The sequence below is a fragment of the Oncorhynchus kisutch genome, linkage group LG6 (assembly GCF_002021735.2).
Source record: "Oncorhynchus kisutch isolate 150728-3 linkage group LG6, Okis_V2, whole genome shotgun sequence".
Classification (NCBI taxonomy): Eukaryota; Metazoa; Chordata; class Actinopteri; order Salmoniformes; family Salmonidae; genus Oncorhynchus; species Oncorhynchus kisutch.
In genome coordinates, this window is record NC_034179.2 from 56828184 (window position 1) to 56839655 (window position 11472).

An 11472-nucleotide genomic window follows, 5' to 3' on the forward strand; every position below is an offset into this window, starting at 1 on the left:
CCATCTCTTGGAAGAGTCTTGGTGGTTCCAAACTTCTTCCATTTAAGAATAATGGATGCCACTGTGTTCTTGGGAATGGACCTTCAATGCTGCATAAATGTTTTGGTACCCTTCCCCAAATCTGTGCCTTGACACAATCCTGTCTACAGACAATTCCTTCGACCTCATGGCTTGGTTTTTGTTCTCATATCTGTGGGACCTTATATAGACTGGTGAGTGCCATTCCATAACATGTCCAATCAATTTAATTTACCACAGGTGGACTCCAGTTGAAGAAAGTTTTAGAAACATCTCAAGGATGATCAATGAAAACAGGATGCACCTGAGCTCAATTTCGAGTCTCATGGAAAAGGGTCTGAATACTTATGTAAATAAGGTATTTCTGTTTTTTATACATTTGCAAACATTTCTAACAAAACATGTTTCGCTTTGTCATTATGGGGTATTGTGTGTCGATTGCTGAGGACATTTTAAAAAATCTTATCCATTTTAGAATAAGGCTGTAATGTCACAAAATGTGGAAAAAATCAAGGGGTCTGAATAATTTCTAAAGGCACTGTATGATCAAACACACTGCCAAAGTGAAACAATACTCAGACAGATGCAGCCCTCAGTTCACCTGATCAGACATACAGACCAGGGTTAAGTGAGTCTGTTGGTAGGAGGCCTAAATACATGTGGCAGGGCTTTACTCATACTAATATTTAATGTGCTCTGACTCCATCTAATGGTGAAGATGACATTTTCCCATAAACGCCATCAGTGATGATCATGAAGTGTATGGACAGCGCATTTGAAATGTCTCTTTCTTCAGACATATATTTGGATATTCATATTGACTGCAGGCCTAACTATAACATTTAAATTGGCCATGCGTTATGTGGACCCTTCAGGAGTTTGTCAGCATCTAATGTAGGCATACTATTGTTAACTAATGTAACAATGTCATGAAATTGAGAGGTCTCAATTTGGCATCGGCCACCTCAAAACACTAACGGAATGTGTCCCAACCCAGCCTGCCCCACCCCAGCTTAACAGAGAGACTGGAGCCTGTCAACAGCTGTGTGTGTCTGATTAACTGAGACCTCTTGTTCTTATTGACTAGCCAGGATGCAGTAGCCTGGTCCCAGATCTGTTTGTGCTGTTGCCTACGCCATTGTCATGACCAAGCATGACAATTCCATAAGGAGTTGGCAAGAGAGCAGAAACAGACTGCCACCCAGGCTAAGGGTGCAGCTGTCAGACAAAGAATCACCATGCGTCTAATGTGTCAGAGCCCCTCTTCATGTGTGCAGCACAGAGGCTGACGACAGAATGTAGGCCCCTCTATCTTGAGCAGCCATACAGTTGACCAGGAATGAGGAGAATGAATATTGCTATTTGTCCATCTGCTCAAAGAAATCCATCTTCATCTCCAGCTGATTCCACATTGTCTCAGCGTGTGCATATTTCTTTTGGATGTATCACAGTATATTTCTATGGATTTTCAGAATAAATGTCTTTGAAACCTTGCCCCAGTGCTGTGCTCAGTCTGACGGAAAAGCACAGTATACACTGAAGTCACTAGATGAGACGACACACAACAAATGGCAGAGGTGAAGATCTGCAAATCTAACAGGCAGGACTGATCCTTTTATGTTTCCCACCAGACTACATGCCCCTTGACGAAGTTCTGTTGCTTTAAAACTAACTCATATCAGCATTGACTGCGTCTTTTAAAAATCATGATGTTCCTCCATTACATAATTGCCTTTTATCCCCAACATAATGCAGCCTAATATATTTCCTATCCGTGTGGAATCAGCAGTTTTACCCTGGAAGCTGCTGCTACCCCTCCTACTACGTGGCATGAATATTTCATGATGTGTCAGGAGAGAGACAGACACAGAGAGACAGAGACAGAGACAGAGAGAGAGAGACAGAGACAGAGACAGAGAGAGAGGGGGAGAGAGAGAGAGAGAGAGAGAGAGAGAGAGAGAGAGAGAGAGAGCGACAGAGACAGAGAGAGAGAGAGAGAGAGAGAGAGAGAGAGAGAGAGAGAGAGAGAGAGAGAGAGAGAGAGAGAGAGAGAGAGATCAATAGCCCCCTCCCCTGCCCACACCCTGCAGGAGGCACACACACGCAGTGTCAGACGCAGCTCTGGACCACTCATAGACAGACACAGGCACGTGTAGCTTTTGGACGCCGCACACCCTGCTCTACGGTAAGAAATTATCTGCATTAGATCTGTAGCTTCAAATATTACATGTATATCATATATATTCCATCTGTGTCTACATGTCATGCCATATCTACTACAGTCCATATGTCACCCTTTTACTAGGATGATAAAGACAGTTACTATACGTGCCACAGTAGGCTGGCTAGTAAACAGCATTATCCAAAAAGACAGTGATTGTTTTAGGATATTACTAATATACTGTAATATGATAGGGCACTTATTCTCAATCATTTGTCTGAGCACTCCCTGGGTGGAAGTGGAGCACATGCCACAGGACTGGATTTACAAGGAGGATGAGGGGTAGAAAGGGGGGAGAGAATGAAGGATGAGTACATTGGAGAACAAAGGCCAAGCCCAACAATACATGGAGGGTCTAAGGGGTGGACATTAGTGATCAGAGAGACCAACAGTCATCCATGAAAATCTTACAACAGCTGTCCTTCACACCCACGTACACACATGGGTAGCAGTCTTGAAACCCTGTTTGGCTGAAACTATTATGAGTAATGTTTCATTCTAAGGCGTGTCCTTACTCATAGCCATTCAGATGGAAACATATTGATAGCAACTACTGTGTCTCATTTGCATCTCCCTCTTCATTTACAGCTATCATGTCTGACAAACCCAATATGAGAGAAATCTCCAGCTTTGACAAGACTAAGCTGAAGAAGACGGAGACCAGAGTGAAGAACCCATTGCCAACCAAAGAAAGTGAGTGAATCTTGTCCATATAGCTCTGTGATGAATCTGCTTGAGGTAGGGCTCAGCCCTTTAAGGTGTTCCATGGGCTGTCAGATCCATCTTATTGCTGGCATCTCTCCCTAGCAACAGATGACCAGGCAAGAAGATGGGCCATTTACTACCCATCCATGCAAGAGTAACTGTGTGTTCAGGGGAGGGGTTTTCTTTAAATTGATCAACAAAGGAAATGCAAATATGTGAGATTAACCATAGCGTTAAACACAGATGATGTATAAAAGACACCTTGTACTGTACACTGGCCCAAAGGGGGGAGGGGTGTTCTCTCAATTTAAATACATTTTACATGGTGACAGCATGAGTCAATATCTGTGCTTCACTCAAGAACTGTAATCTGGAGAGGTGGTTTTATTAGTCAGGATCTGTAGGCCATCACACTCAACCACAGGAGGTCGGTGGCACCTTACTTGGGTAGGATGGGCTTGTGGTAATGGCTAGAGCGGAATAGGTGGAATGGTATCAAATACATCAAACACATGGTTTCCAGGTGTTTCATGCCATTCCATTTTCTCCATTACAGCCATTCTTATGAGCTGTCCTCCCCTCAGCAGCCCCCACTGCACTCAAACATTTTGCTTTGATCATTGGATCATCCAATAATAGAAATATGCATAGAAATGAATATCTGAGATAGCCTTTTTCTTCAAAAAGGGTTTAACATTTGTTTCCATGTTGTAGCAATCGACCAAGAGAGGAAACGAGAGCCATCGCCTTGACCAGAGGAAGAGAAGTGTTTCCGACCAGCTACTTTAATTTGATTCTCTGACCTCCATCTGTCAAGAACCATAACTATGAAGGGAGAACAGGACCTTGACTTTTATCACACTGGTGCTCAACAAAATTGTAAAATGAGGGGTATTAGGATTGGTTGCTTGTCAGAGGATGTGTTCAAAACACTTATTGCTCAATGTTTTCAATGTCTCTAAGTCAGAGTAATAAAATATGATAAAAATATTTGTTCTATCATTATGTGAACAGGTTGTGTACATTCAAGTAGACTACAGGCCTAAACACAAGTGGCCAAGCCTCCAAAGGTACAACAGTGCCATAGCCACACTCGCAGAGATATACTATCCTCTTCAAAGCTAGTCTTCACATTTCCCAAAACCTCGAGAATAGCAGCTGCCGTTCAATAAACTTTGATTAGTTGCTAGCCTGGGTGCAGGTCTTTGTGATCCTTAAGGAATTGTTTCAGTTGACAATGAACAGCTCCAGGGAAATTAGTTATAACCTACCTCGTGTTTTTCAAGCCATATTAGCAGCTTAATTACATGCAATTCTGCTGATTTACAATGGGAAATGAAAAGGATATTTCTGCCCAGTTTCGAACCAGTGTGGTGACAATGGTTTCTCAGAACCGATGGCTTCTATGGTTGTGGCTAGATGGCGTACAGCTACGGACCAAGTGCTGCATGTTTCAGTTTCATCCGGGACAACTGCAGCATTTTAGTAAAGCCTAACCTAGTTCTCCTTACCTGCCATGTTCAGTATCCTATCAGGCTACAAAAACTCAAGCTATCAGGTCCAAGAAACCAGTCATCACCACCAGGGCCCTGCACTGAAGACTATAAGTACGGAATTAACTCAGATTGGCGCCAGTGAAATGACGCAAGAAATATTAAATTCAATTAAAGTCCTAGCCCGAGTGCCAGTCTGTGCCATCATGCCAAACAAAAATTGTTTGGCTTGACAATGAGCAATGGTGTTGGCAAGAGCACAAACAGACCTGGGACCAGGCTGTAGGAGACAGACCTGGGACCAGGCTGTCAAAATCCCACATCAGAATATATTTATTTTTTACTATGCCGTGAAAGATCATTTTCAGTGCAATTAAACTAGTGTATGGAAATGTTTTGCACACAATACATGTAGCATGCTACTGTAGAGCTGACGTGCACATCTCCATCAACATTACAGTTGTTTGCCATTACAAATCACTGTCCAATTTAGATGTTGCCCCTCAAACATGTTAGTGAGAATGTCATGTATAGGCTGCTTTTACACAGCCAGCCCAATTCTGATGTTTGGCACCAATTGGTCTTTTGACAATAATTGGCAGAGATCAGAATTGGATTTCCTGTATAAGTAAACACAGCCATAAACAAATCTAATGAAACCAAAATGAGGCATTAAAGAGCAGTCAACCTAGTAAATAGACAACATAAATATGACACAGCAGGAGAGACTTTCAGCAACAGTAGGGAAAGGGCAAATAATAGTCTACAAATATGGAATTAATCTCAAATACAAAATGTCCAAGATAAATTATTCAAATAATCAAGCATTAACATTAGACAGTATCTGTAAGTTAAACATTAAAGAGACAAAATTATAAAATCAATTTTATTTCTAACAATTAGCCAAAGACAACGACGTAGCAATATTTTGCAGGCTTTAGCTATATTTTCTATAAATGCCACTTAACAGGTCAAAATTAAAATGAATCCAAAATATACTGGTTGGTTCCATCTACAAGTTGACATTCTCTAGACAATCGTAAATGAATTCAGATTTAGGCAAATCCCTTTTACATATCATACCCCAATCCCACAGTGAATTCCTTGTTGCAAGTCCAGAGCCAGAAAAGAAAGTCATCTAGAAACCAGAAAAAAATTACTCAAAATTGGTTTATTTCAAAAGCTCCGACAGCTTCTGATTCTCATGTAAATCCAGTCGACATGTAAAATACAACCATACAATACATTAGATTCAAAAAAGGTACCAAAAAGTACAGTAAAAATAACACTTCCATCTCTGGAAATGTGGACCCCCCCAAAAAAGATAAAATAAAAACATGGAAAAGTGGCATTTACTTCTCCAGTTCCTCAGATGGTCTGTACAAATGGAGCATGAATCTCATCCCACAGGAAAGAATCAAGTCCTGCATACTTCTGCCGCGCCCATGGTCTTTCAAATCTGTGTTTACTTGAGTCCTTTAAGAGAGGAGAAAAAGGAATTGTTGCACACCACTTAAGACATGAGCCCACCAACCCTGCATCAAAGAGCAAGCAAACAGCTAGGGCAACAAGCATGCAAGAAACAGGGGATGGATTAGAAAGTCAATGCTGCCGGTTAGAGTGGTTATGGCATAGCATTAAGGGAAACGGCAGACATTGTTAAATTTGCTGTGCAGCTTTAAGCAGATAGTCACCCATCTCCCACTCTAGAAAACCCATTGTGGTCCACCGCAACATCAACCCTTATTGATCCAGTAGTGTAGTTGTAGGGGTGCATCTGATGCAGATTTTGTGCTGGCAAATTTGAGGGTTTGAGGTTGTGTACTTTCAAAACAAGTTTCCTATCCCCAACAGCACTGTATTTACTTAATCCAATTGATGAAGAGTGGAGTAATTTCATTATAATCTACAATAGCCTTCCCCTGAGCCAGACTGTAAATCTTGGCAAGGAAATTTTTGGGCATCAATGCCACAAATCTAACAGCTATATCGCACCACAATGTTACAAAGCACTAAAATGCATACCTGCACTACATGTGATCAGTATGGCTTGTAGCTACCCTGGTGGCCTCCACGTCTTGGAGTTTTCCCATAGCTTGTATTGCCCTGGTCTGCAGGAATAGAGAGAGAGGACTGAGTGCTTCTGTGCAAAGACAAGTCAAACAATCAGGTAGGCGCTTGCCAGAGGTCTATACTCACTGTAGTCGTAGCCCCCTCCATAGTATCCAGCGGAGTAGTCATAGTTGCCGTAACTGCCATAGTTTCCATAGCCCTGCTGCCCACCATAGCCATAGCCCTGGTTGCCATAGCCTTGGCTCCAGTAATTACTATAACCCTGGTTCCCATATTGGTTTTGGCCTGAGGGAAAGAAATGTGGTTAAGTCAGAAAATCATTTTGCACAAAAATTATAATCCAGATATTTATGGTCCAAGGATGGATGTCCATTAGCAACCCATTTCTCAGATCCTTCCATGCCTTGTGAGCGCAACACCTGTCATGCACCCTTAAAGCCGAGGTCTTCCTGCAGGTACAACCCATTGCACCCTGCCCTTTACTTGAAATGAAACTAGCATTATACAAATACTCTGCATACCTTCGTGATGCCTTAAGTCACTCATAACTACGTCGGACTGCCTTCTTTAATACGCACCACCACGACCCCTCCCTCCCCGGCCTCCTCCATAGCTCCCGCCACCACCACCACCACGGCCTCCGAACTGCTGCTGCTGGTACACCTCCTTGGGCTGGGCGATTTTGATCTCACACTGGAATTAAAATCAAGAAGGATGGTTTAATAATAGATGCGGTAAAGACATGACAGCAGTACAAACACGCAAGACCTATTCACACCCATCTTTTAAGTTGAAGATTTGGAATCTAGTGTCAAGCTCACACTGGACCCCCATTTCAGTCAGGACACTGCAACACAATCCATTTGAACACCGACGTGCAAAAATGAAATGGTGATTAATTTGGACATAATAATTCTAGTAATTTCACACCATGCAAGTGGGTCTGAAACTCTTGCATGCAATGTGCATTTCAGTGAGGAAGCATTTTAACACTACGTTGCATGAGTATGGCCCAAAGCATTTCAGGAGGGAATAAACCAAATGTACAGACTAAGCAATTAGACAAGTTTGCATTTCACACAAATAAGATGCTTAGCCAGACCGATGTACACTGAACAAAAATTATAAGACGCAAGATGTAAAATATTGCATGAACAGAAATAAAAAGATCACAGAACCATCCCTTAATCAATGTGTGCGCAAATTTGTTTACATTCCTGCATTTGTCCTTTGCCAAGATAATCTATCCACCTGACAGGTATAACATATCAAGAAGCTCATGAAAGTGTGATCATTACACAGGTGCACCTTGTGCTGGGGACAATAAAAGGGCACTAAAATGTGCAGTCTCCAATTGAGGGAGCGTGCAATTTGCATGCTGACTGCAGTAATGTCCACCAGAGCTGTTGCCAGATATGTTAATTTATTGTTCATTTCTCTAAGCCACCTCAAATAAATGTTTTAGAGAATTTGGCAGTACATCCAACCGGCCTCACAACCGCAGACCACGTGCTTGGCTTTGTGTGGGCGAACAGTTTGCTGATCTTAAAGTTGTAAACAGAGTACCCAGTGGGGGCAGTGGGGTTATGGAACCAACACAATTGCAATTTATCGATGGCAATTTGAACACACAGAAATACTGTGACGAGATCCCGAGGCCCATTGTCGTGCCATTCATCTGCCGACATCTCATATTTCAGCATGAAAATACACCGCCCCATGTCGCACGGTTCTGTAAACAATTCCAGGAAGCTGAAAATGCCTCAGTTCGTTCATGGCCTGCACACTCAGAAACCCATTGAAGGTATTTGTAACTAACACATGCATATCTGTATTCCCAGTCATGTGAAATCTATAGATTAGGGCCAAATGAATTTATTTCAATTGACCAACTTCCTTATATGAACAGTAACGGAGTAAAACCGTAGAAATTGTTGCATATTGCATTATATTTTTGGCAGTATAGAATTAACTACAACATACACGTTAACCCACATATCCCACCATCAACCGTAAGTTTAAAAAAGAAATAGGTTTAAGAAATATACATACAAGGCCTTCCTTTCCGTTTGTTACCTTGGTTCCACAGACATTGTGGAACTTTTTTTCAAGGCATTTTTTAACAGTGGCCTCTTCTTTGAATGTGATGAAGATAAACCCCCTCCTTTTTTTGAACTTCGGGTCCACTGGAAGTTCAATGGATTCAATCTGAAGATGTGAATTATGACACATTTAGAACACTGGAAAATCAATAGCTACTAATACATACAGGAAGGTCAAGTTGAGGCCATCATAGGACAATGACAAACCTCTCCAAAGGTTCCAAAGTATTCTCTTATGGTCTCCTCTGTGGCTTCTGGGTTTAGGCCACCAACAAAGATCTTCTTGGCTGGTTCCTTCTTCATTGCCATCGCCTTCTTTGGGTCTATCTGTCGTCCATCTAGCCTGTGTTCTTTCTGCTCAAGAACCTACCAGGTTAGAGAAAAGGTTAGTATACAAAGCCCAACTTGTCACAATGTAAAACCATGTCACCTTTCTCATGGCACATACCTTGTCTACACTTGCTGCTTCTTTGAACAAGATGAACCCAAACCCACGTGATCGTCCTGTGTTTGAGTCCATCTTGATGGTACAATCAGTCACCTCCCCAAATTTGGAGAAGTAGTCTTTCAGGTCTTTTTTGCTAGTGTCCCAGCTAAGTCCACCAACAAACATTTTGCTGCAGAGAAACACAGATCAGTAACACACCTAGGACAATTCTCATAGGCTAACAACTAAACAGCCACTATAAACATGTTTTTATAGTATTTGAGTTAAATCTCAAATTACTAGGGACATTGTGGCTTACAAACTTGTACAGGCCAGTAACAGACTGGGTGTTCACACATTTTGGTGGAAATATAGCTGAGAATTCTCAACTCCACGATATGTACATCACATCTCAATAGAGTTGGAGACGATGAGTTTTGGTGGAGTGTACCTCCAACTACATCGAGTCGGTATCATTTAACGCATACCACATTAGTGCTGTGTAACGACGGCATTTTCTACAGGTGCTGCAATCTGTAGTTTTCGATAACTAAATTCTGTGTGACCTGTCAAATCGCGTCACATAATCTGCGCAATAGTTTTATAAATATCAATGATTTAACGCTTACTGTGTATTTGTGCTTGTCATAGTTGTCAGTGGGAGTTGGAATCCAGTTTCTCAACTCCACTCCATTGTAGAGTTGAGAATTCTCAGCTAGTTGAATCACTGCAACTCATAACACTAAATATTTCTGAAAAATTAAATGCTATAACTGAATTCTAGCCAGTTGAAGTTAATCCCCCAAATGGGCTGCACATGGCTCCAAAAATGGAAAAAAAAATGTTTTACCAAGGACGTAACGTTAGTATGTTTACATAAATATGTTAAAAACCACCATACAGAAACGTACCCAGCGTCATCCTCGCCTTTACTTGCATTTATCTGTCCCCCCTCTGCCGCTCCGTTCTGCGTGACTCCTTCCTCCACCACAGCCGGTTCCTCTGCCACTGGCTCTCCCTCTACCGTGCAGCTCTGTTCTTCTTGTTCCTCTGCCTCGGGGTGTTCTGTGGATTCTTCTGCGCCATTCAGTTCTTCCTCGGCTTCATTTCCATTTTTAGAGGTCTCCATGAATTGCTGCTCAGCGTCGTCAGACATAGTGATCGCCTACCGTAGGGGAAATGAACGTTAGCTAGCAGCCCAAGTTATATGAATAGCATTTCCCGTAGACAACCATGAACATTCAAAAACTAGGCCCCAATGACTGCCCTGCCATACACTAACCGGCTTCTTGAAGCTTGTTAACATCGGGACACTAACATTTAAGTTGATAACACCACAGCCAAAGTTTAATTGTATTGTACTTTATACGAATACAATCAAACTGTACACATAAACAATTCAAAGGCCTGATATTCTAATCTGAACAGATGTATTTAGCAATTAGGATAGCTCGCTAATGTTAGCTGGTGATTCTGCTCGTGTTTGCGGCCTGCCAGTACCTGACTTGACAAACCGAGTTAGCTTACAATAGCTAATGACGTCAGAGCAGCTATACATTATTTAGCTAGCGCGATACCGAGGGACATACATCGTTGAATCACAACGCAATGTGTGCGAGATAAAAACGAAAATAGCGCTTACTGTTTAAAATGTACGCTGCTATTCAAGATGGATACTCTCCGACTCCGCTAACTCGTGGCAATCTTTATACAACCGGATAGAGTACCACAGTGTTGTCGTCATAATACCCATAAAACCTAGCGGTCAAACACGGAAATGGTTCCAATTGGTTTTTCATCATACATTTTTCCCATGGGAGATTTTAGAATCACTTGAAACAAAGTCTGTGTTTTTGTGGATCAAAGTATAATGTAATGATGGGAAACCAAGGCTTTCTGAAGGCAACAGCATTTTCACCAAATTGTACCGAAAAACTGTTATTTTCTCTGAGCTTCATTATCTGTTCAGAATGCACATTGTGACACCAGCTTGTCAGCAATAAATAGCAGCTTATGATTATCAGACAGTTTTAGCAAATAAAATAAAATTCTATTTGTCACATGAGCCGAATACAACAGGTGTAGTAGACCTTACAGTGAAATGCTTAAAGCCCTTAACCAACAATGCAGTTAAAAAATAAAAATCAAACCCAAAAAATAAGATTAAGAAAAACAATTAACAAATAATTAAGACCAGCAGTAAAATAACAATAGCGAGGCTATATACAGGGGGTACCGGTACAGAGTCAATGTGCGGGGGGAACCGGTTAGTCAAGGTAATTGACTTATGCATAGATAATGACAGAGAGTAGCAGCAGCGTAAAAGAGGGGGGTGGCAATGCAAATAGTTTTGGTAGACATTTGATTAGATGTTCAGGAGTTATGGCTCGGGGGTAGAAGCTGTTTAGAAGCCTCTTGGAACTAGACTTGGCG

General features: G+C 41.7%; 2 protein-coding genes across 5 annotated transcripts; one reads left to right on the top strand and one right to left on the bottom strand.

The window, feature by feature from the left end:
- Positions 1-2071: 2071 nt before the first annotated feature.
- On the top strand, positions 2072-3934 carry LOC116374415 (thymosin beta-11-like). The gene is made up of 3 exons (XM_031826993.1): positions 2072-2203; positions 2828-2932; positions 3659-3934. Exons 2-3 carry the CDS (start codon positions 2833-2835, stop codon positions 3694-3696), a joined length of 138 nt encoding a protein of 45 aa, XP_031682853.1. The 5' UTR covers positions 2072-2203; positions 2828-2832; the 3' UTR covers positions 3697-3934.
- Positions 3935-5309: 1375 nt separating this feature from the next.
- Positions 5310-10804, bottom strand: LOC109893021 (heterogeneous nuclear ribonucleoprotein A/B-like). 4 transcript variants are annotated; one of them, XM_020486009.2, is made up of 9 exons: positions 10682-10804; positions 9951-10204; positions 9061-9229; positions 8820-8978; positions 8587-8718; positions 7089-7203; positions 6637-6795; positions 6463-6548; positions 5310-5913 (listed from the first exon to the last, which is right to left on the bottom strand). In XM_020486009.2, exons 2-8 carry the CDS (start codon positions 10193-10195, stop codon positions 6478-6480), a joined length of 1050 nt encoding a protein of 349 aa, XP_020341598.1. In that variant the 5' UTR covers positions 10196-10204; positions 10682-10804; the 3' UTR covers positions 5310-5913; positions 6463-6477. The 4 variants fall into 4 exon arrangements, with proteins under 4 accessions (XP_020341598.1, XP_020341597.1, XP_031682852.1 ...); XM_020486008.2 differs by having other exon boundaries at positions 8563-8718; XM_031826992.1 differs by lacking the exon at positions 6463-6548.
- Positions 10805-11472: the final 668 nt, after the last annotated feature.

What these genes read in the sequence shown, in the direction of transcription:
- LOC116374415 (XM_031826993.1), top strand. Translation starts at nt 2,833, where the DNA reads ATGTCTGACAAACCCAATATGAGAGAAATCTCCAGCTTTGACAAGACT. An exon ending in CCCATTGCCAACCAAAGAAA is followed by an intron (nt 2,933 to 3,658) that starts GTGAGTGAATCT and finishes TCCATGTTGTAG; the next exon opens with CAATCGACCAAGAGAGGAAA.
- LOC109893021 (XM_020486008.2), bottom strand. Translation starts at nt 10,195, where the DNA reads ATGTCTGACGACGCTGAGCAGCAATTCATGGAGACCTCTAAAAATGGA. An exon ending in AAGCAGCAAGTGTAGACAAG is followed by an intron (nt 8,979 to 9,060) that starts GTATGTGCCATG and finishes CTAACCTGGTAG; the next exon opens with GTTCTTGAGCAGAAAGAACA. An exon ending in CAAACGGAAAGGAAGGCCTT is followed by an intron (nt 7,204 to 8,562) that starts GTATGTATATTT and finishes TTTTAATTCCAG; the next exon opens with TGTGAGATCAAAATCGCCCA.